The sequence below is a fragment of the Centroberyx affinis genome, unplaced genomic scaffold (genome assembly GCF_046629955.1).
Source record: "Centroberyx affinis isolate AG114_WGS23_722 - 3 ecotype Tasmania unplaced genomic scaffold, CSIRO-AGI_Caff_v1 ptg000592l_1, whole genome shotgun sequence".
NCBI lineage: Eukaryota > Metazoa > Chordata > Actinopteri > Beryciformes > Berycidae > Centroberyx > Centroberyx affinis.
The window spans coordinates 125,253-150,253 of record NW_027279232.1 but is presented as its reverse complement, the minus strand read 5'-3'; the positions used below and the strand labels follow the sequence as shown (position 1 = coordinate 150,253).

General features: G+C 44.3%; 1 protein-coding gene across 4 annotated transcripts in view; it reads right to left on the bottom strand.

The window, feature by feature from the left end:
• Nucleotides 1-66: 66 nt before the first annotated feature.
• The window catches only part of LOC139643394 (unconventional myosin-XVIIIa-like), a 134,961-nt gene continuing 110,026 nt past the window's right edge, over nucleotides 67-25,001 (bottom strand). For 2 of the 4 annotated variants that reach the window (XM_071518530.1, XM_071518533.1), the window contains 8 exons: nucleotides 18,787-18,903; nucleotides 17,429-17,512; nucleotides 14,435-14,572; nucleotides 12,122-12,307; nucleotides 11,787-11,926; nucleotides 10,283-10,327; nucleotides 5,971-6,093; nucleotides 67-2,189 (listed from right to left, as the gene is read on the bottom strand). In XM_071518530.1, the coding sequence (XP_071374631.1) occupies nucleotides 2,021-2,189; nucleotides 5,971-6,093; nucleotides 10,283-10,327; nucleotides 11,787-11,926; nucleotides 12,122-12,307; nucleotides 14,435-14,572; nucleotides 17,429-17,512; nucleotides 18,787-18,903 (1,002 nt within the window). In that variant the 3' untranslated portion in view covers nucleotides 67-2,020. Of the gene's footprint in view, nucleotides 2,190-3,429; nucleotides 4,964-5,970; nucleotides 6,094-10,282; nucleotides 10,328-11,786; nucleotides 11,927-12,121; nucleotides 12,308-14,434; nucleotides 14,573-17,428; nucleotides 17,513-18,786; nucleotides 18,904-25,001 lie in introns of those variants that run through there. The other 2 variants (XM_071518529.1, XM_071518532.1) reach the window with 2 other exon arrangements.

The window sequence follows — 25,001 nt, the reverse complement described above, 5'->3', positions numbered from 1 at the left end:
ATTCTAAAACAATCACCATCATTTATTTACAATATATTAAACTGTAATGCAAAATTATTACTTATAACAAGTGGTCAATTTGTTCAATAACGAAAATAAACGTGAACTATTTTTAAAGCTAGCATGAATCATACAGATATTTATATATAAATATTAATGTGTACAGTCAGCAAAGTTATGTCTGCTTATGTTTTTTGTTTTTTGAGCCAAATAGTTTTATTGAGCCGTGTTTATCGGGGTAAACAAGGGTCGAAAAAAACCTCAAAATTAATATCCAAACTTGTTTTGACTGCATAGAGAATAAGAAGTGAAGATGTGAGTCTATAAAAACAAAAAACAAAAAAAAAAAAGCATGTATAATACAATCACACCCAACTTCCCCCCCTCACGCAGAAGAGAGTCTGCAAAATCCTTTCAGCCCCCAGTGCCATGTCAAGATATTATGGCCTTTGGATGGCTTGCTAACATATTTGAATGCTACTCATAAATACTAGAGAGATGGCCAAAGGGGGTTCCGTGTTAACACTTCAGCAACCACAAAGATGCAGGTTTCTGTTTCTGTTTTCTCGCTGCATTGCTTGGCCAGTCTATAAAAAGACAAACCTACAGAACAAACAGGCCTCAAAGACGTTATTTCACAGTATTGGCTCGAACATATTGTAGTGTGTCCAGTTCATGACGCCGCGGTCTCCCAATGAGACTTTAAGATGCTGGTCGAGGATACTATCTGCTCCGTGGCGTATGCGTGTTTTTGTGAGAAACCCGACAAAAGGCAGGTGCCCCGTGTCAAGCGCATTCCCTTTGGAAAGCAAAGCACATCAAATTGAAAACAAAATAAGAGACGGCGGTGTGAACGACAAGCGCAAGGACAGAGAAAAACAAAAAACACAGCCGAGCCAAAGACTCCTTATCCCTAAAGCATTCCAGCAAACTACTTAGCCAAATCAAGTTGAAATAAAAATAAGACAAGGGAATTTCACGGAGGTATGCTCAAACCTCATGGAAATTCATTTTCTTTGACGGCGGTCCTCTGCAAACAAATTATCTTCCTCTGTCAAACATCAAAACAAAAGAAAAAGAAAAAAAAAAAGGGGGAGGGGAAATGGTTTCGCTTTCATTGCAGAGCAGTTAGTGCCGCAGCCCTCTTTCCCTGTTAGGAGAAAATCATTTGCCTGAAAAAGGCAGGAAAAAAAGAAACAACAAACTCCGAGGCAACAAAAAAAGCGAGCAGATGATGAGAGCGTCTTCGGTGTGTGGCGCAGCAGTTCATGAAACAGCCAAGATCCAAGCACAGCTGCGGAGAAGCCAGCTGTAGAGGAACCCACTTAAATCGAATGGCACTTGTCCCAAAAAAAAAGCAGAGAAAAAACTGGGACTTTTACCAGGATTCGGCGTAAATTGGCAATAATAACACAGTGTACACATACTTGCAACAAAGGCTTTTTGGCAATACATTGTATTACGGTGCACTGATACATGTATATATATATCCATGTATATATATATATAATATTATCATTGCAACTTCAAGTTCTTTGGCTCAGTTACAACCGTGATATGAGGCAAAAAGAGGGGAGGGCTGCTCGAGCCAAACAGCTGCTTGCATGCAGCATGCAGCCAGCAGAGACAAGTCATTATTAATGGAGCTACTGTTTCTGCAGTGAGCTCGGATTAGGAGCGGGGAGTTAAGAAGAGCCTTGACAATGTAGTTTTAACACTGTACCTAAATCCTGTACGGATCGGGTGTGGAAAGCCCTGCAAGAGTATTAATAATAGTAACATCTATTTGAATATTGTCTATGCTTTGCTGTAGAGATGTTAGCCCCATTAAGCAGTTGAGTATTTGCGTGTGTGGGTTAGTGTGTGTGTTGTGTGTCCAACTGGGGTCAACTTTGCATGCGAGGGAAAATTGTGACAACTGAATGAGTCAATGGCGGGGCATTTGCGAGGGCGTATGCGTGTCTGTGTGTGTGTGTGTGTGTGTGTGTGTGTGTGTGTGTGTGTGTGTGCACAGCGAGGACTACGTTGTGGTCTCGGAAGGCTTGTCCTCGCTGTCGCTATCTTTCAGGTAGCTGCTGTATTTGCGGCGGGAGCGGTAGGACCCCTGGGACGCCCCCCTCTCTTCTTTTTCTTCTTCCTCCTCCTCTTCGTCAGATCTGTCAAAGCAGAAGCGTCTCCGGCTGGGGGGGCTGGGGGGGGGGGGGGCAGGGAAAGAACAAGAAGAAGCTAAATGTTATAATCAGACGTGTGACCGGAGCATAGCTGAACAGTAGACGTTGCTGTCGGGTAAACCTTTCCTCCAAAATGCAATGTTAGGCGTGATCATAAGTGCTCCAACAACACTGTAAACCCATGCGATACGGTATCACACCCAAGCATGCGGTGTTATGATGGTTACTGTGGGACTGAAGCTACACCATTTGAATAATAAATAAATAGCTATTGAACAGAAAAGATGTGACTACACACTCAGAATATTGCATTTGCACAGTGGTATGATGGTAAAATCAAATCCTCAATTAAACAAGACAAAACTGTACAGCTACGCTTTGTATTATGCATCTGATAACAATGTGATGGGTAACAATGTCAAAACATTATGCAAGTGGTCTTTACTGTAATATCTCCACTAAGATTCCTAGATGAGTTCATAAGACAAAGGGAAAATCCAAACTCAATCATCAGTCTACCTACAACCTACCCTGGGTTTTAACATTATTTAACATTCAAGCTGCTTAAATATTGCAAACCGGGGGTTAATTACTGTCAATCGTGCATCTTAAATGAACTCGCTAGTTGGTGTAAATCGATGCTTGGGGTCTAATTATGCCTGCAGTTACGGGGCTGGAGGGAAAAATCTATCGTGGCCTCTCTTAATTGACGACTCCTGTTATTTTTACCTTTTTGGGGCTATAAATCAAAGAGACGTTTGGGGAGGAATTAGCAGCTGTGTAAAATCCACGTGAGTGCTGCTTCTCACCACCTAAGCTAATCTGTATGATGATAAAATTCACAACACGCCTAAGCCTCTTTCTCTCCCAGTGAGTCTTCCACAAAAGTCTTAATGGCATTACAGCGGTGAAAAGAAATGTCACAATAATTGTCATTCAACAGACATAATCCTAATTGGTGTACGAGGAGCCACTGAATTAATGAACGCTATTACCAGTGTTTGGCTGGAAACTGAGAATGTGCAGTAAACATCCAAGAATGTCAGCATGTCTAAGGTGATACATCATCCAAAATACAACTGACAAATTAGAATTTGGAACCCTGAAATGCTAATATACAGGAGTAAGACTGAATGGGAGGCATTTAATATGTTCATTGACGGAGGACCGAAATGCGTCTTTCAGGGGTTAGAATCACACCATGCTTCCAAAACACTCTTCAGGTAAGTCCGTATCAGGCGACCACCTACTGCCTGCCTCAGTCACTGTCTGGTCGGTACAGGTACTTCATCATCAGGTTGTCCACCTTTTTCTTTCTCTTCTTCTGCTCCTTCTTGTTAAGGGGCGGGCCCTCACTAGGTGGCCCAGCCTCTTCCTCTGCTTCTGGGCTGGACACCTGTCGACCCGGGGCTCTCTTCACGCTGTTGGAGCTGCGGTAGGAAATGGTGGAGGCACCGGAACTGGAGTCCGACTCCGAGTCCGACTCAGAATCCGACGAGGAGGAAGATGAGGAGGAAGAGGAAGAGTCGCCCCTCTTCTTGGACTTCTTCTTGGACTTCTTGCCCCTCTTCTTGGAGCTGCTCCTGCTGCGGCGGTCGTCGGCAGAGCTGTCTGACTCGGAGCTGTGGCTTCTCTTCTTTTTCTTGCTCTTGTTCTTGCTTTTGCTCTTGCTCCTGCTGTGACTACGGCTGCTGCAGCTGCTCACGGTGCGGGAAGATCTCATGCAGTCTACGGCAGATGCAGAGCGTCTGAGGCTGCTGCCCCCGCGGCCGCTATCCACATCTCGGACACTCTTGCGATCGTCTTCATCGTTGTGGGATTTTCCTCCCTCGGCCTCAGAGTCCTCCAGGCTCGTGCGCTTGAATTTGATAGGCTTGAAGCTCAGCACCTCATTGATGGCTTTCTCCAGGTCGGGGTCGAGGTAGTTGCGATGACTGACCGGTTTGACATCCAAGGTATCCACCGGGTCGTCATCTCCGGCCAGGGATCTGGCTTGTGGTGGCGGCATGGACATACTGCGCCCGGTGGCGGAATGGGGACTGTATGCCGACCTCTCGGTGAAGGCCACACTTCGACTGTCATCGATATCAACGTCGAACTCACTCAGGCGGCAGCTGCGTGCAAGCGACATACGAGAATCTGCGCGGCTTACGCTCCCAGGACTGCGACCGCCGGACCGTCTACTCAAACAAGGGCTACTGGGACTGCGGCCGTACGACGACTCCCCGGCTCTCCCCTCGTCTAAACGCGAGGTGCTCCGACGGCGTCCAAGCGGGCTGGACAGACCTAAGCTGATGGTGGACTTGGCGTCATTCTCTGGGCTTAGCCCACGACGCGTGGAAGCCCGACTTGGCGCAATGGATGAAATGGTAGATTCCTTGTCAAAGTCGCCCCAGCGGCTGTCCATGCCTTTCCTGGCTCGGCTGGTGGCTTCTGAGTAGGCCTGGGAGATGACCGATTCTCGGCCATTCATGTCGTCGCCCGCCTGGGACTTTCTCCAGGAGCTGACTGAATAGGAGTCATCCTGAGGGTCTGCGGCTTTGGGTTTACCCTTTCGGAAGGAGGATATTGTGTCCTGTGACTCCGAGTTCTCCTTGAGGGCACTGAAGAGGGAGTTGTCATCCCCTTTACCGCCGATGGAGTCGAGATTGGAGCGTTTTCGGTAGCTAAGGGAGCTCATCACTGACACGGGCCTGCTTGGCTCTACCTCCTTGCCCTCTTTATTGGCCTCTTTCCATTCCTTACCCTCTTTCCACTCTTTCCCTTCCTTTGTGTCTATGTTTACGGCAAATCTAGAGAGAAAGAAAGGGGGCGGAAAGGATGAAGGAATGAAGAGAACGGGACAGCAAAGATGAGGTTTGGGGTAAAGTGGAGGGGAATGAGGGGAAAGAGAGTAAGAAAGAATGACGAATGAAAGAAACTTGAGACAAATCATGAAAACAGAAATGTGATGAGGAATGTTAAAAAAAAAGTTGAAATTCAGCAGATTAGAGAAATGAAAAAATAAAGATAAGGAATAAAGGAGAGTGCATTTGGAGATGCAACTTTAGTACTAGACTACACTACTAAATAAAAGAAATTTTACGCAGAGCACAAGTTGGCCCTTTGATTTTGCATAAAGGAATTGATTTCGACAAGCCATTTCTGGTCATATTCTGTCAAAGTACAAGCTTTGACATTGACAACATTGATCCTTTGAGAGATTCATCAAGCTGCCTGAAAGCGTCTCACATGTGAGTGCATGTTTAAACCGACACGCTAAACCTACTAAAAGAGGCAGTGGCCGCTTGCTAGATGATTGAGTCAATGTGTGTCTGTGCATGCAGTAAAGAGAGATTTAAAAACTCCAAAACTTTTTAAAGTTAGGAGCGGCTCAACCGAGGGAGGGGAGTTAAATCTTCTGGTAAGGAGACAAATCTAGGGCAATCGAAGCTGTCAGCTGGCAGACACATCCATTAATCTCGGGGAGAGGCTCAGGTAGACTATGCCAGCTGGCCATTGGGCATGTCGATAAATCTACCATGGAGGCGGTTCCTTTTTAGAAAAAAGCCCCCCGTCACCCAGGGAGTGACAATAAAGACAAAGCGGCTGGAAAATTCATTCAAGTTATAACACTCCCCTCGTTTCAGCCAAATGCTCTACTCCGATTGCTTTATTTCCTCTGGGTCAAACCATGTAAACCCTTTTATCCGGGCGGGCTGAATCCTAAAGCGGTCAAATGTCTGACCGGATTGCTTATTAACAGCTATTGAAGTGACAGTAACGGGAACCGGAGCAAAATGCTTGCCGTCGTACTGACCTGGAGCTCTTCAGGCTGCCGTCATCCGAGAGGTTCTTGGCGGAACCTTTGTTTTTGGACAACCAAGACTTCACCCCGTCGACGCGATCCTCCACTTCAGAGTCCGTGTCTGAATCCCCCTGACTGGGTAAGGGGGTTAGAGACAGAGAGAACCAGTTAGAGGGAGCAAAAGAGAGAGATGAAATGGCAAAGGAGATTATGAAATGACACGAGCAAAGAGAGAAAGAGTGAGATATGGACAAGAAGAGAGGGGAGAGTGAGGCGAAAGAGGTGTCAGACTGGAAAAGGAGTCAACGGTGGGAGGAATGTTAAAAGCAATTCTTTGTAGTTTTGTAAGTGTTAGTTTGGCAACAAAGGAGGAGTGCCGCTTTCATTTTGGTTAAAAGACACCACATGCGGTCAACTCGAGGAGCCCTTGGAAATACACAAACACACCCACAAGAGTGTGTGTTGACGGACACACACTTAAATACTGAAGGGCAAGGCAGCGTTGCAATGGAATCACGTCATCCATACTGTATGTGACACAGGTATTCCATTTTGTGTTTGAAGTTGAGCCTACACCCTTACAACCCCATTAGGCTGTATTGCCGCTGTTGGATGAGTGCTATCAGCATGGCCGTGCGGTTAGATGGCACTGGGGCAGAGTGTGAGGGAGCCAAGGAGGGTTCAACTCCCCTCACTCATCCAAAGCTACTCCAGAGCTACAGTAGCAGGAACAAACCCAATAATGGAGCTTGAATTAATGGCCCATCAGAGCAGGCACAAAATGGACAGATTTTACCTTTCGGCTTTTACGTTTATTTCACCAGTCACGCGCACACGTGCAAACATATGCATACACATACAATTTCAGTTCTTGACAGAATGATTTGGTACACAGTTGGGCACTGCACTGTTTTTCCTCTAAATTATCATTACACGTTGACAAACCACTGCGAGGCGTGGAGCGAAATGGAGGGGTTGTCATAAAATTTGACACGGATGAAAAGAGCACAACACTCATTAAGTGCCGTCAAAGCCCAGTGCTCGTGTGGTGCTGTGAAATTAAGTTGTTACAGCTTAATAGTCCTACAGAGACATCAGGGGGGTGGTTCAAAATCTCTGCATCTGTTTCAGAAACCCTCTCATCTTGCCGTGGAAGGCAGAGAAAAGATTGTTCTGTCCAGCATTTTAAAGCTTTGCAAGGACCAATGCCACCTATGATTAAAATCATTAGCAGCCAGAGACACAAGCTCCCCGGGATTTCAGAGGGGAGATATTCAATAATGGCTTGCCCGGTAAAATGCAAGTGCATACCGTGCTCCCTTTCATAGAGCACTATAACCTTGGATGGCAGTGCTGGGATTGAATTCACGCCGACGAGGAGGGAGGGAGGGTCGGGAGGAGAGATGGAAGCGACTCACTCTTAAGCTGTAATTAGCTTTGCAGGCCATGCCTGGACTATTACACAATCTAGGGATGTGTTGCTGCCGACTGTTATGATGACAGAGCAACCAAGCGTCTGTTTTTGGCAGTGTGGACTTGTCAGAAAGACTGGGTAAACATCAGCCAAAGAGGCCCCGGGAGAGGAAGCACCAATGTTAGCTAGCTGGAGCTAAAAGCTTCCAGAGCTGTTTGCTCATCTTCCCCCTCTTTTGAGATAAAGCTTCACAAGGATTTGTGTGTTTGTCGAGTTTTTGGCGAGTCAACACTTCCCCACAGCTTTCTTAGATTAGTCTTTTAACCTTTCCCTTATCTGGCAACACTGTTTTAAATAACAATTCCTGCCTTGAGAAAATGGGAAAATGAAAAAGGGAAATTGTTTTTGAAGTGCAGTTCAGCAGGTTTTTGTTTTTTGCCTCATGACCCGGGTGACATTGCCGAGTTTCCTGGGACTTGCAGCAATAGTTGTGCAAGTCAATAGAAAATCCCTGCTTCACTTCATCACACTAAAGTATAGATTGATATTTCAAGCACTAAGCCAGTTATAATGAATTTAGTGAAGTCAACAAGCAAGATTATTAATCCGCTTCAAATTTCTGAAATATAAAAATCCAATAATGTGCCAGTTGCCAGAAGTAGTATACCAATTATTTTTCTTTTCATGTGGACACCACAGAATGAATAAAGTAATGGTGACTTTAACTGAATATTTGGCTGGCCTTATTCTGTGTGAATTTTGGTTGTTATCAGTGTACAGCACCATGATGCATTCAGAGCACATACAGGGGGCTCTCAGGTCTATAGCCAAAACAACAGTGGCGGGCACTATGTAATCGAGCGCTTCACACATGGTGTCAACCACAATTTATGTCCTTGACCGCCATACCATTAGTTAAGCCCTGCCGAAAGCCTGGGGGAAGCAAACAAACACTGTGCTGAGGAGACATTAATTGTCTGTGACAATCTGCCGCCATTGGTTGTACATCTCTGTTACACACTATTACATTCATCATTAGCTTCTATGGATCCTCCTGCTCTGCTCTGCTTAGCTCTGCTCCTCTGTGTCCCTGGGTCTTACAGGCACTCGTGTTTATGCCTAGAAAATCTGAAACTCAGTCTGGCCAGTGAAGTCCCTGTGGGGTTTGTAACATAGCCTGGCATATGCATCCTTTCAAAGACTATCAAGAAACCTAAGCTTGGAGAATGCCTCTTATCCACAGTGTCAGATCAAAAGGCAACACGGTTTATTGTGGTGCAATGCTTCTGGTGCAATGGAGCAAATTTATTCCGATAGGCCTCTGACTTTTCAGTGCGTTATGAATTGCTGCTATGCAAATAGTCATTCATTACCTACATAAAAACAAACAGAGCTTTGTGCATTTTACAACAGATTAATACAACTGATATATTGTATTAGTATTAATATATTAAAATATATAGATATTGAATTTATTATGTATTACATATTATTATATATTAGTTATTCAAAATGTAGTAGTGATCTGATAGCTCATCATTAGCATTCAAAACACTTTCTGCTCTTTAACAAAATGCTGCACTTTACAGCGCTGCTTAACAAGCCTTTACAACAGCAGAAAGCGAACAGACTGCTATAACAAAGCACTGACATGAGACTGGAATGGCCGGGAGCCAGAGGTTAACGCTGCGTGTGTGCTCCTCGCCTGATGAGCAAGACAGCTTTTTGTAGGACATTTGAGGGTTCTGCATTATTAAGCAAGTGCAAGTCAAAGATTGATGAGGAACACGCCCTCCTTCTCTGCTGTCAGGAGGGTAGTCACCGCCGAGCCGCAGTCACATCCAGCCCCGGAGCGGGCCGATGAAATATTAAGGGGGCCCCGAGAAACGAGAGGGCTGCTCACCGCCGACCGCTGTTCAAACACGACACAGCGGCGTCCGACAAGGCGCCCTCGGAACACGGCGAGGCGGTAAACACAGGGGGGGAAACCGAGCGGGGCTCTCGGAAACAGCGAGGAACACCCCGGCAGATGCCACGGGGGATGACCAGGGAGGGAGATCATGACACACAGCGGATGGGGGCTGAGTGCATCACTGATATGTGCTCACTCCTGCCCCTCAACTGCAAGCGGTTAACCATACAGATCATCTGAGGGAGGGGGGGTCGTTTCATGCTTGGGCTGGAGAAACATGTCAATGGCATGCATGCAATTCAGCATGTGATGTCATGCAACGAAAAGTGGAGCAAACTGGGGTTACGAGGGAATTGCTGAGCACTGGATGATGCAGTATCACTGAGCCTCCATAGATTAAAGGAAAAAAAACCTCCCTTGGATAGACTTTACACTGTTAGATATCATCAATTTGTGATGTTCAATGCATTCCAGGAGTTGTTTTGTGAAGAAGTATTGTACTTTACTTTTTTGATGGTTGACGGCGGCTCTAGAAAGAAGCCCTCACTCACACATTTATCGTTGATGTTTTAGATCACTTTTAAAATGTTCTGCTATCAAACTCCATCAAAGCCGCACTGGAAATATCTAGACAGTATGTCACGTAATCCATGTTTTGCCAGTTATGGGAATAAGACACTGCCAACCAACAAAATGGACCTGGAAATGCAAGGAACATGACCTGTAACTATTTTTTAAACCGTCTTAGTGTTTTAGGGTGGATTTTGCCTTTAAATACCAGAGTTTCCTAGGACATAATATGACACCCGTTATGTGATGGGCTGACTTCAACTAGACATCAAACCAAGAGAAAAACTGTTCCTCAACTATCAACTGCTCTGGTATATTCAAAAGACTGTAGAATACTGCATCATTTCCAGTGATGAAGGCAAAAACAAAACCAAAAAAAAAACAACACAATTCCGTCAAAGTTGAAATCATGAGCTCCAGTTCCTCACGTTCGGTTCTTTCTTTTCTGATACTTTGTCACCATGTCTTGTAAACTGGTCATGATGATGGATGGAGGGACAGAGACAAAAGAAAAATAACACACAGAACAAATGGAAGGAAACATGAGATAAGGATCAGTCAAAAATAAACCACATGAATAAAACATGAGTGATGCTTAAAATATCTCAACAATCGTTGATATCATGGCGGATGCTGACATGACCCCGCGTTTTGTTCTTTTTCCCCATTGGGAAAGAGACTGTACCTTTTACACGTCGTGTTTTTAGAGGCACTGACTCAGCGTACCACCTTATGCTGCTCTTCTATCTTGCGTAGAGTGTGGAGAAGAAAGCCTAACAGAGTGTATTCTAATGAAACCTGACTCACAGTGCTATTTACTGCTGCGAGGTAGAAAGAAGAAAGCGCTCCCTCTCTCTCTCTCTCTCTCTCTCTGGGAATGTGCGGGGAAGCTACAGTGGCGAGGCTCGGCACACATCAGAGAGCGAGTAAATAAGTATTCTCATAAGGAACCCAGGAGAGGGGGAGAGACTTAGTCATGTTATTCAGTGTGTGTGAATAACATATGACTGAGTCGAGGCAGAACTCCCTTCTGATTGCTTTAGCCGAAGACCCTCGCAGCGCAACATCCATCTTGGCGGCGTCACTCACTCTGTTTTCTCCCCTCTCCTCATCATCTCTGTTGGGTTGAGCCACAGTTTAGCTGTGATAACTGCTACCTGTGCCAAGTGAACCCTGATCCTGCCTGCTGTGAGGAGGGAGGGATTTAAAGGTGCAACAAGTAAGGTTTTTACTGTCTCATGGCACAAAATGACCATTATACAGTATATCTGCGGGGGGGGTTTCATATGTTTATTGATCAATACCAATGGCTACATTTATATGCACACAATAATGTGACGTTGCCAACACTGCAAGCAAGGCAATAGTCTAATTAAGCCATTTACATGATTGCAGAAACTGACAACCTGCTTACATGGCTGAAGTACTCATTTTGATTATCCCAAGAGAATTGTGGAAATCGGTTCTTTTTTGCTAAATATAACTATCAAAATTTAGCAAAACAATTACAGCCACACTTCTGCTCTTCCACATCATGTTGTTCGTTGCAGCCGTAGGACTATTTCTATTTTAATTACAAAATGCCATGCTTCAGACCACTTTTGGGAAACCTGCTGGAAAGATAACAGATTACAGCTCCCTTCAGGCTCCACATGACACAATCGATCACAGTTCAAGAAACGCTGCTAAGGTGAATACATGTCCCTACTGGTGTCTATCAATGCTATTACAATTGGAGTACTCCATATATGTTGCTGCGATAATGCGATGAATACAGAGTCACATTACTGCCTTAATTGCAGTATGATCTTATTTTTGATGTGCATGTGATGAGATTTCTGGCTTTCAAAACTCACTTTCTGGCCCAAAAATATCAAACCCTTTGGAATTTCAAGACCCTCCAAATCCAATCCCAAATAAACGTGCCCGTACCTGTTGATTAGATCTTCGTTGTCGTCACTCTCCATCTCGTCCTCGATGGCCGCCTGGAGGTCACCGATCCTCTTGAAGGCTAGCTTAAGGTCCGCCTGCAGGCTCTGATTAGCCGCCTCTAAACTCTCGATGTCCATTTCCTGTTGATTAGACGAGAAACCATGAACTTTTCAATTGACCCGGGGCCAAAGGTTGACCAGTACAAAGCCTCTGAGTTCATCTTAATGGATGCTGTGCAGCTGCTACTGAAATGTCGTGGGGTCGTGACTTGTTAATGACTGCTAATCAATAGCTGATCTTAGTAATGTCCTTTCATGGCTCCTTCTGGTCCTTACCAGCTCGTGTTTCTTGCGGCTGGCCTCGGCCTCCTTCTTGGCCAGTTCGCCCATCTCCTCCTTGACGTCGCGGATCTGCCTCTGCAGGCGCTTGTTCTGCTCCTTCTCGCGGTTCTCGCTGCTGCTGCGCTGGTCTCGCTCCTCCGTCAGCTTCTCCAGGTTCTCCTTCAGACGGGCTACGAGGCTCTGGGCGGCGACACAGAGGGGGAGAGGGGCAAATGACTCAGGCGCCAGACTAGTCTAACCCTAGTTTTTGCGATTCTGCACGTTATCCCATAACGTATATAATGTACAGAGAGCTGGTCGGAATCACTAAATAAGTGAAGCGGGGGAGTTTTTGATCGCCCTTGATTGAATATTGACCAGCTTGCTATACATTATCCCACATGGCATACACATTAATAATTTGACACAAAATATTGATTACAAGCTTCTGTAAAAAAAACGACTCCAGCAGGACTGTCTGCAATAACCAAGGAGAAACGTCTTTTTGGCTCAAGGTGGTGCTAGTTAATTTAGTTAGAAATCAACCAAATTGACTGGACTTATTGACTGCGGAGTGATATGATTACATGTGGATCATGAAATGCCTTCATTGGCCAATCAGAATCAGAACAAGTCAGTGTTGGCCACTCCTGATGTGATGGAGCTTCCACCCTGACCATAGCTAGTCCAAAATCTACCCACTAGTAGACACTGTGGTTTCTTTGATCACATATTTATTAATTCACCTGAATTGATTCTAATGCGGAATTCTGATCAGATTCCACACAAGCATGCGTGACCATTTTATTATTTTTGAACTTTATTATTTATATGAGATGTCTGACCAGAGAAATCATTCCAGTGTGGTGTGGGAGTTCTTCACTCAACAGCTTCAGGGGCGTCAGTTGGTAAAGCTGGCAATGAAACCTGCCTCATGCTGCCTTAAAGCACCTACCCACCTTCTTGACATTATAAAAAATCACCCTGTTTGCCTGAAATGGGCTTTCCAATGATGTTCAGGACATTTTGGGTGTAGACCATTTGCTTTGAGCATGGCCAGTGGTGAGCTGGGTACGTCATAGCAACAACAAGGGTCAGAAACGAAAGAACCGCAAGCAAAGTAAAATCCCAACACCCATATCAATTAATCCATAGTCCCAACCAAGTGGGAGATTGTCAGGGGCCCACACTAAAGAACTGTAAAGGACTTTGAAAAACTCAACAACACAGATGAGGGAGGCCATGGAATAATTTGAACAACCGTCTGTTGCAGTGCAGTGCGAGTACGGATAAGGGCATAACTCTTCGTCCCCCACAGAATTCAGTTGGAAGGCGATATTAAGAATTGATAAGCTTATTTGTATCAATAATGCAGTGGAGCAGTGTAGCGCAGCACCTTTAAAACACACACTGTAGTATATAACCTTGCTTAAAAGATGAATCCTATACATGCTTTCAAATCTGCCCCAAGACTATATTCAGCCTCTGCATCAATGCCGACAGCAAACTTTGTCAGCAAGCTCGCTCCTCCATTAGCCGCTGGCCTTGTCCATATCTCACATACTGAGTGGGTGTTGTACTCGGCCTCCTCAGATCTGTATTGATTGAGCTCTGCTACCCCTAGCTTTGATGAGTTGTACTTCTCTGGCAACCTGAAATATTCAGTCATTGCAGTTTTTAATGTTGGTGAGAAGTCATAAAAAGGAAAGGCAAAACGAGCGTAACCCCTAACTGGAGGTCTTTTTCACACAAATTTTTACTTTCAGCAATGAGCGCGAGGAGTGGAGGGAGTGTGCCTGCCTGTAAGCACATTGCACAGCTAGTAATTACCGAACTGAACCTTGCCAAAATGAGCACAGGGGCATTTTATCAGTGGGCGAGAGAGGATTTCAATTTCTCCCTGGGAGCGTGCAGATGGTAACCTTTATCCTTCACTTTAGCTTTTTGTCTGGGGCAAAATCAGAAAGTAATTTGAAAATGACAGAATAACAAATGGCATTGTCGAGTGAAAGTAACACAAGCTGCAGGACAAGCAAAGGAGGGATGGCGGTGGTGGGAGTGTCTGAAAGCTAGTGGAGCTACAGCAGAGCAGTGCAGTTGCATAGGACAGAGCAGGATGGAGCTTAATGATGATGTAGGAGAGCGGGGGCTCTTTCTAATGAATGCGAGAACCTTTCGTTCTGTTTTTCCAATAGCTCCCTGACCCCTAGGCAGCACAGTTCACCCACCCACCATTCCCTCCCTGCCTTACACATGTATATGCACAACAGGCGGCCGGAGCTTCCACTCTCCTACACCCCCACCCCCCCACCTGTCTTTGGCTCTCACCTCCAGGCGTTTGACCTGGGTCTTCTCAAACTCCAGCTTGGTCTCCAGCTCGCGGATCTTGGCTTCCTGCCGGCTGACGAGGGATTTCTCCACCATGGACTGCTCCTGGAACTCCAGCTGGCTCTGGAGAGCTTGCATCTAAGACACAAACACACACACATGTTTATATTACTGTACTTGCGAGTACCTTCCATTGGTTACATTCATTCCCTAACCCAGTGGTCTCTAACCAAGTGTCATAGTGACCCAAGTGTCTGCAGGTTTTTATTCCAACGCTACAGCAGCTGATATCACTGATTAATTCCTCCTCTCTGATTCAAGGTACTAATCACTTGCTGTAGTGTTTGGTTGCAATGAAAACCTGCAGACCTGGTTGAGAACCACTATCCCAATCCTCAACCCTAACCTAATTCTAATCTTAACCCTAAACTCAAGTCCTAATCCTAAACTAACTTTAACCATTACCCTAACCTAAACCTAATCTTAAAGGTATAGTTCGTTTTTGGGATTTCTCTTTTTGCATTCTCGCGGGAAGAGAGCGGAGGCTGAACCTAATGGTACGTTAAAAACAGTTGGGAACTGGGAAACTTCCCAGTTGGAATTTCCAACTTCCCACCTTAGAGTGTCCAAGTGGTTGAGGTGGGAACCATGGAAGTATTATATTGGTAGGAACCTGAGCTCAGAGAAGAACATTTCAGACTAGGAATTAGGAGTTGGATTTTTCCTATTCAGAAGTAGGAAGTTTCCCAGTTGTCTTAAACGTACCATAAAAAAACAGTTCGACCGGGAATGAGAAATATGATGGAAGTTGATCCCATTTCTTTATTTTTAGTCAAATTAACAACTTTATAAATACATAAATTAGAATGTATAGCTTTGTTAGACCACCCATCCTACTTACTTGATCCACTAGCCTTCCAGCAATTGAGCTAAGATAACCGTTCCCATACCTCCAAACTGCCAAATTCTCTAAAACCTGAACTATCCCTTCAACCATAAATCCTAATCCTAAACTACCCCTTGTAGACATGAGGACTGGCAAAGTGTCCTCACTTTGAAGATTGCCGTCCTCTATCACTATGATGACACTTGGTCCTCATAAGGATAGAGGTACAAGAACACTTACACATGCACACACACACACACACACACATAAGCAGGACATCATGACATAGTGTCCTCCAGCAGCAACTTGAGAGCTCAAAAAAAACCCATATGTCTGGGAAAAGCCTTGGAACAAATTGTGGCCATTTGCGAGACAACTTAGGCAACCTGAAGCACTGAGTGATTCAACCTCTAAAAAAACCTCTTCGTCAACCTGAAATCAAAGAGCCGGGCAGAAGGCTTCTCATCTCTGTGGGATGCTTTAACTGGAGGACGAGGCCAAAATACACATCTACCATCCATATTCTTTAAAAAGGAGCTTTCGTGCCCAGATTCTAACATCAGTTCAGAGTCGGACTTCGCTTCAAAAAAAAAAAAAAAAACGGCCCTTCATTACCAGACCCCCTTCATATCCATAATTCAAAGCCGGCAGCCATGCCACAGAATACATTTAATTCTTTTATCCGCTGTACAACTATTTCAAAACGGCGAGAAAGAGACACAGAGCGTGTCATTGGGAATGAGGATTTCCTGAGCGCTGGCTCCAGGATGTATGAAAGACAGTGGATTTTTCTGTCTAACCCAAAAACAACTATAATGCCGAAATGCCTCCCGCTCTATCTGTTAGCGGGGAGAAAGGGGCCATTATTTCACTTGTTGTGTTAGAGCCGTGTGTTTTTACTTTCGTTTTCATCTCTTCTTCCAAAAAAAAAAAAAAAAAAAACATTCAACGTTCACAGCCGGCCTCCCCGTCCCCGGCGCAAGCATTGGCAGCATGTTTCGATACTGTGACAGTTTTCCCACAGGTAATGAGCCAGCAGAGAGAGGTGGGTGGGTGGAGGGAGGGAGGGAGGGAGGGAGGGGGGGGGGGGTGGAGGAGAGGAAGAGGAGGCTGGACATGGCGCCTCGCTCGCCTTGACGGGAGCTGCAGGACTCGCTCTCGGCAACGGCGGGGATAATTGCTCCGAGGCAGAGGTCTCAGATGGTTATCGCCGGATGGGAGAATGCGCGGCTCGTGTCGGACCGAGACACAAATCTCTTGTATCTGGGGGTGGGGGTGGGGGGGGTGGGATCAGATGCTGGGGGTGGCAGTTACAGCTCACGGTATTACAGGTCGGATCTCCCTCTCGGTGGCTGGGCCCGATTTGACGGCAGAGAGAGAGAGAGAGAGAGAGAGAAAAGGGGGATCCGGACTGAATCGTTAGGAGGATGACAGCGCTAGCGTGTTCGGCATTATTGCTTGTCTGGGAATTGTGAACGCGGGGTCGGCCATCTGTGGCACGTCTCGCCGAGGCAAATCTCGCTTGAATGACACATCAATTACATCAAGTGTTGTATGTGTCGAGAGAGCCACGCAAAAGTCACGGGAAAAGTGTGTGTGTGTGAGGCGGAGAGGCGGATCCACGTTACTTTTTCAAAGTGATACTCTGGCCACTGCATGTACGTTTTGTGGCTACATGGGCTTGAACATGCTCATTCCATTCTGTCACATCTCTCTCTAGCCAATCTACTGTCCCTTCATTTTAAAGTGATAATCCGCAAGATTCTTGTTTTTCTTGATTTTCGCCACAACATAATAAGGAAAACACTCACCGCTCTTTATCTTTGTCTGTTTTCTTTGTACTAACTAATTTTTCCCGGGAAAGAGGTGTCCATACATACATGCTTAGAACAGCTAATCTAAAAGTTTCACAAACTGGCTATAGGTTGAATCACTATTGTATGGTATCAATCAGCAATAAAGAGTAGCATAATGTACAAATATTTATATGGAAAAGTTGTGGATTATTACTACAAAACATAAATAACGTGGGATGGAGAGCAAACTGCGCATCTGAACTGGGCATCTTTGTCACTGTCAGCGGTATGCTCCAAGCAGACAGCGCCTACCTTCTCCTGGATCTCCTGCTTCTCCTTGAGGGCCTCCTCCAGCTGGGCTTGTAGGTCGCTGATCTGGGCCAGATTCTGGGCCGACTACACCGCAAAAAAAAAAAACCACAACGAGGAAGAACTGAAGTTACAAGTGGAGCTGCTTTGCGGTTAACGGCGACGATCTCTTCTATAATCCGACACAAAATTGGACGAGGATTTGGCTAAGACCTTAACGTTTTCATGTTTACAAGTAGACCATCAATTATATGGTAAAGCCAGAATCCTCCCATCCAAAGCCAAACGATAAAAAAAAAAAAAAAAATACAGAGTAAATCTTCTAACACATGGTGACATCACACTGACAGTAACAAGATAAAATAAATAAATCTGGTGGGAAGCTGGGGGTTTTTTTTCCCTTCAAAAACCTACAGGGAGGGCACAGCAGGCCGGTGAAAGCACATCAATAAATCTCATTTCAATGTGACCCGTGTGAAATATTTGAGATGAGTGCTTTTTTTTTTTCCAGTAGATGAAGCACTCTGCTAAGGCGAGTCCCAACGGGAATAGAGCCGTTTCACTTTAGACCGGAAGGATGGATTCATTTGGAGCCGGCGGAGGCAGATCACTCATCATTCCATCAGCGACGGAGAGAAAGCGCTTTTCACTCCACTTTCATTTCCACTTGGTGCTCATCTGCACATACAGCTACATTAACACTAATGTGGGCCGCTCGCAGCTTGCCAAATACTGCCGCTTTTAGAAAATTACTAAATTGCTGGGGATAGATTAGGTCAAACAATTCAATGCAAAGCTTGATATAGGGATTTTATTATTTTTTTAATTTCTTTTTTACAAATAAACCTTGTATTGCTTTTTGACATGATATGGTATGTTTGTGCATGCACATGTGCTGGGCTATGTGTGTGTGTTGGTGTGTGTGTTACAGTTAGACCGATATATACTGATATTGGCCTTTTATTAAAGATCATATCTGTCAGTCAATGTTGTCCACGTCTGATATGATGGATATAATGCAGTTTGATTGATTACATATTTATTGTAGAACAGATCAATACTACACTGGTTGTCTATAGACATTATTAACCCGAGATTTATTGTGCTATGGTCTGCTGTTTCAAGGGCTTTTTCACCCTGACAAGAAAAATACAATTCTGAAATACTGAATATTTTCAAATTTTTTGGGTGTGTTGTCCAAATTATCAAATTTGTGAATATTGGAACAAAATATTGGCTACCGGCACACCAAAAATATAAGCATTGGCCTTTGAACCCTTGTGTATGTGTCTGCGCGTGTCAGTGAATGTGTGTGTGTGTGTGTGAGAGAGAGAGCGAGACAGAGAGAGAGAAAGACAGACCTGTGCCACAGCAGACTTGTGTTTCTTCATCAGCTCATTGAGGTCCTCCTGGTCTTCCTCCATCCTGGACTGGAGGTCGTTCTTCTCCCTCTGCAGACGACTCAGCTGCTCCTCCAGCTGGGGGAGAAATAAAAATAATACAGAACAGAGAACAGAGAGAGACACGTCAATCATGTGTCATGTCACGACACATCGAAGCAAAGAATGTGGATCATGTTCGAGTTGCAGCTGAAAAGTCCAGAAACCGGTCGGACTAAATAGCTGTTGTTACCTTGTCTCTGTACAGAACCTCCTGCGCTACACTGAACCTCTTTTCGGGTGTTTTACCAGTGTTGGGGAAAGTTACTTTTGAGATTTGAGATTTTGAGACTTTTCTCCTGAAGTGTCATTGTATTCTGCTTGTTATGCAAATGCTTTTTTTCCCCAAGGTGCAGCCGAGGGCATCATGAGGCCTAGAGGGCGTCTTTCCCATACATAGGCACAAAATCAAAAGTTGGTCATTGTATAGAAATTAATTTAAATCCATCTCTAATGCGCCTAATGTGTGCACCAGCAGCATTGTACTCCATCCAATAGAGTCTCCTGGCGTGAAAACTAAAGTGAAAATTAACATTCCACAATTTGCTCCAAACTCTCCTGTGTTAGAAACAGGATGTAAACACTAACCTGATAATTCGTCTTCTGCTGCCCTACAGACTTTAACAGTAGGTAACGTTATTATCTTTTGGTATTTAAGTAATGTTAGCAGAATTATTTAACCAATAACCGTGTCGCAGTGTTTCAGTGCATAGAATTGAGTTGAACATGCGTGGGTATGTGCTTGTTAAATCTGAAGTGCTATTCTTCACAGTCGACAGCAGTTTGTCCCCAATGCATAACTTGCAGGATACTATGTTTCTACCCTTTTCTTTGAGCAGATCAAAATAATGTGAGCATTTCTAATTACAGCAGTTTATATGTGGGCCCATTTTCTGACCAGCCAACCTATATCAGAATCTGGAACTCGCCAATACCACCACCTACATCATCTAAGTAAGTAAAAAGGTATGGGAAGAAATGTTCCGTTTCATCTGTGGTGAAGCCTGACACGTAATGGTGAAAAGTAGGGTACTGAACAGGTCATCTGCTATTGGCTGGTCTTTGTGCCAGGTGATGTCACCTTCTATAGAGTACACCAGGTGGTGACATCACCTGTCACCAAAGACCAGCCAATAGCAGATGACCAGTTCAGTACCCTACTTTTCACCATTAAGTGTGAGGCTTCACCAAAGATTTCAATTTGGGGTTTAGATACTCTTTAAAAAAAACTACCGCATGAAGTCGTTATGACAAAAAAGTAATTTGATTACAGTGTTTCCCCTAGGATGGAGTTGTAGCAGTGGAGGTGAAGCACGCGCGTGCGAAAAAAAAAAAATTGCACAAATTTTTTTTGTGTGCTCGTAAAGCACGCCCTGCCAGGAGGTTTCTATGTGTCTGCCGGCACCAGAAGGCTCTTGAGGCCTAAGTACATACAGTACATTTTAGCACAGTAATGAGCAGGAGAAATCTAGCTTACATATGAGGTGTCTCAAGATTTAGGAAAATACACTTTTATTGAACATAATAAAAGTATAATATTTAAAACAATTATTGACATTTATTGTCAATTATTAATTCTTTCTTCTCTTGATCAGCCAGTCTTTTAAACTCATCTGAAAATTCAAACATGTGATTTGACAAATAAGCTATTAGTTTGTGTGTGACCCATATCACCCACTGGGTGACCGTTTACATCCACTGGGTGTTAGCTAGCGGCTAGCTAGCTGTCATTCATTCTTCTAATTATTCATTCTTAACTGTCCTTTTTTCCAGAATTAACTTGCATCACCACACTGTTGTGTTATGAAACAGTGTTAATTTACTTTAATGTAATGACATTTTCAATGATAAAATAACTTACATTTATGACGTTTCTATCCAAATAATATGTAACGTTAATATCTCTGAGGGAATCTGTCAGTTGTCTTTGAGATTGACAGCTTTCACGCGTCACGGTGGCCCTCGCGCATAGTAAGGCCCGCCTCCAGGAAGAAGAAAACAATCGGTGCATGTGGAATACCTGCTGTCTTTGTATCAAGATGGATCTTCCAAATGTTGTTTATTTCACAGATATGTGTTTCCTTGCGTATTCCTATCAAATGATTGCGTTTGCTGTAACGTTACTGTGCGATACGTGAAGTTGCAGGACCTTTGGCGAATGGTAATCCTGAATCCGTGATCAGCATCGCTTGCTTCAATTAGATGCGTTTACATGGAGCCTTTTAATCAGAATAGTAGCCCAATCAGAATAAAAATGCCTCATATAAACTCAATCAGAATAAACTGCCGATCCGAATGAAATTTCATTCCGTTTGAGAGGGGTGGTTTAACCCTTTCATAATCCGGTCGATGGATAAAATTTCGTCATGTAAACACTCATTCCGATCACTTTCTTTATCTCGCCTCTTTCTGCACACGCTCGCACATTTAACGTCAATAACGTTTCCCTTTTTTCCGGGAGGATTCGAATGGATGTGCTTGTTATTAACCCCGGGGCGCTCAGGCATGATGTAGGCGGTGCAGCCCGTTTTTATATCAAGTCCTGACTCATTGCGGGGGCAAAACAAAACGTCTTTTTTTATAAAACTGTTGCTTCATCAGAAAGAACAGCAGGAAAGAAATAACTGACGCAGGTCCATCTTTTAAAAACGTAAACCCATGTTAGAGTGCTGGATTCGGTGTTTTGCGCATGTCAGAAACTTTTATTATGATTACATACTGTGGAGCATGTAAACCGATGTAAACGCACATCTTAATGCGATCGTTATATTTAGCGCTCAGGTAAACACTTGTGTGGCAATGATGATGATTTCATTCAGAATGAAAAAAAAATGTCTCATGTAACCGCAGCTTGACATCTACCCGGTGCTTGTTGTTATAATCGTTGTGCTGACATTATCAGGTAAGCGCACAGTTTATATGCTTTACTCACAGCTGTGTGAATTGACCTGGATATGAAGCATCCGTAGCGCAAAATGATATAACGTTAGTTTCCAAAGAGAAAAGACAGAGTCCTCTCCTCTCCTCTCCTCTCCGTTTATATGCTTTACTCACAAGTGTGTGAATTGACCTGGATATGAAACGTCCGTAGCGCAAAATAATATAACGTTAGTTTCTAAAGAGATAAGACGGAGCCCTCTCCTCTCCGTTTATATGCTTTACTCAGAAGTGTGTGAATTGACCTGGATATGAAACGTCCGTAGCGCAAAATAATATAACAAAGAGATAAGAAGGACCCCTCTCCTCTCCTCTCTAATTCAGCAGCGGCGGTCATATTTCGGCGTAACACCGCTGCTAGGTGCATATAGGGGAAACACTGGATTATTGACTTATTACCATTACCCCCAACACTGTGTTTCACAGGGTAAAGGGCATAACTAGGGTTTTGTTTTAATACGACTAAAAATGATCACAATAAATATTCGTCCACTTGCCTACCTACAATACTTTTGTTGGGGCAGGGGCGTAAACTTTCACATTTCTCAGTTTCATTATTTACACAGTTACTGCTCGTTGGCTTTGTGTGCATGCTACTCTGTGTATAGTAAAGGTTTTCCTCCGAGGAGCCCCCTGATTAGCTCACAGCCCCGCCACTGATCACAGGGCCCAACAGGGGTCATTTAAGGTCCCAGCCATAATCAAGCTCTCCAATTAGTGGCTAAATGCTAGCAGCAAATGCCTCGTAGCTACCTTCGGCTAGGGGGGAGGGACTGTGGAGTAATCCTATTTCTGTAATGACTGGGATAATACAAGAGGGAGAGAGAGAGAGAGAGAGAAAGAGAGCGCAATTGGCGGTGCAGGGCTATGGATTAATAAATGATGAATAATGTGGCTGTGCGAAAAAGGCTAATGAATCCATTAGCACATAGCAAGTAGATGAGAGAAGTGGGGGGAAAGGCAGCGCTGACACCGTGGCATCCATCTTATTAAGATACAGTCCAAACAGACCTCAGGATGCATAATGGAGCACATCTGATGAATATGACTCGCTGAAGGGAAAGAGGGCTTCAAAAAGAGAGGCGGCTGGCAGGCAGGGCTGTTTATACAGCATTTCTAGTACTATGTAACTGGTTTGGTTGGTGTTTGGATTATAATGGTAAGTTGTTTTTTTTTTTTTTTTATTAATACCACCCACTGCTGAGATGTAGCGAGGTGTACTCCAGGAACTAAAAATACCCATTCGGAATCTGGGGCAAATTCATTTACATATCGTACTTTCCTTTTTTAAAGTCAACTTTTGCCCTGTCTGAATGGTAATATAAGCAGCGACTTTGAACGCAGCTCCGGCACTCTGAGTCACTGAAGGTGTGTGTGTGTGTATGGGGGGGGGGGGGGGAATATTGTGATGGACACTTCAAAAACATGTGCCAGTCTGCAGCGGCAAAACTTTCATTTAACAGTAGCCTGTCAGTGCAATCTCAACCCAATTATGTACCTAGGCTCTTTGGATTTTCATTTTTTTCCCCCCCCTCACACTATTACAGTCAAAAAGAACCCCCCCCCCAAAAAAAATGCCACGGTGCTCTCTCCCTCTCTCTCTCCATCGCTCTCTCTGTCTATACATATTATTTTAGATTTATATATGAAATGAGTGCCGATCGAGGCGGGATAAAAACAAGCCGTCAAAAACACGCAAGACAATTTTCTCAAAATACTGCAATTACAGCGGGGGACGGCGAAGCGGCGGGCCATCTCAGAGAAAGAAATGCTATTTGCATGATTTTATCTATCTGGAATTGCAGTGTGAGATGTGGATAGCGGCGGGAACGCATGAAAAAAAAACACCTCCATTCACGTAATAACCATTTGTTGTCATGGCGCCCCAAAAAAAAAAATCGCCCTTCAAAAGGCACCATTTTGAAACAAACAGGCGGCGACACCTTCATTTTATCCACGCACAACTTGCCTTCCCCTGCACTCAAGGACATCTGACATGTATTTCTGCTAAAAACAATCAAATGCCCTTTGTTTTCCAAGATCTGTTGCTTCCTTAGTGGAGCTTACTTTTACATTCTTTGACTTTTCTTTTCACAACAACAACCACACAAAAGGCACCAAAATGAAAGTTGAGACGACACCTGTAGACGTCCTGCATCGTTTTGTGAAATATCTTTCTTCTTCACATCAATTCAAAGCAGTTTCCGAAGCCGTTTTGATAGGAATTTTTTACTGTGCCATAGCATCATACTGTGAAAATTTTGCGCTAGTGTTCGCACGCATCAGCGCTGCGCACATCTTGCAGAGTTCGTCGAATTCTTGCCGGGAAGGATTGAGCGTAAAGAATTCCACTCGAATCGGCCGCTGCTGTGAACAATAATCAAATGTCGAGGTGCGATCGGTTCGGGGAAAAAAATGCAAGTCGGTGAACGTGTGATTGGCAGATTATATGGAATCCCACCCCTACACGGTAAAAAAAAAAAAAAATCCATTTTGTGTTTTTGTATCTTTTGTGACGCCTGCCAATGCCGACTGTGAAATGTTTGGCTGTCACATCTACCACCTGTCAAGCAGAAGGAAGTGGTGACTTTGTAATGCCAACAGCTACGATACGGAGACAGGGAAACACTGCTAACCAGTTACCTGTTTCTCAAAAGTCCCCAAGAGCTGTTTATTCATCGCCTATTCATCCGAGGACTAAGCCTTGGAACCCTTGGAAAATAGTTGTGTGTGTGTGTGTGTGTGTGTGTGTGTGCATCCTTGCCTGCCAGCTACTTTTGTTTGGCAGGGCAAAGAAAAAAGTGAATAACAGACGAGAAGACAAGGTGAGGGAAAGCAAAAGAGTCATCCAGACAGGCTAACTCCATCCATCCATCCATCCATCCATCTTTCCCCAAATATCTGCTCCTGACCCGCCGCCGTGTGAACTCAATTATCTCTACCCTTCATTTCGCTGCGGAGATAATATTCACCTTGCTGATAACAATATAAGCAGTAATACGTTTCAAGGTGACGTTGTCTTGTTCAAATTAGAAATGGATTCAGAAGCAGTTGTTGAGGGTCTGGGGGCGGACGTCGTCGAACGTCTGTCGATAATTTCGCTGCGCAACTTCGCCTCGCAATACGCAGACGGAAGGAGAGAAAGGTAGAAAAAAGCAGAGAGAGAGAGATAGGGGGAAAAAAGGACTAGAAGAAGACGT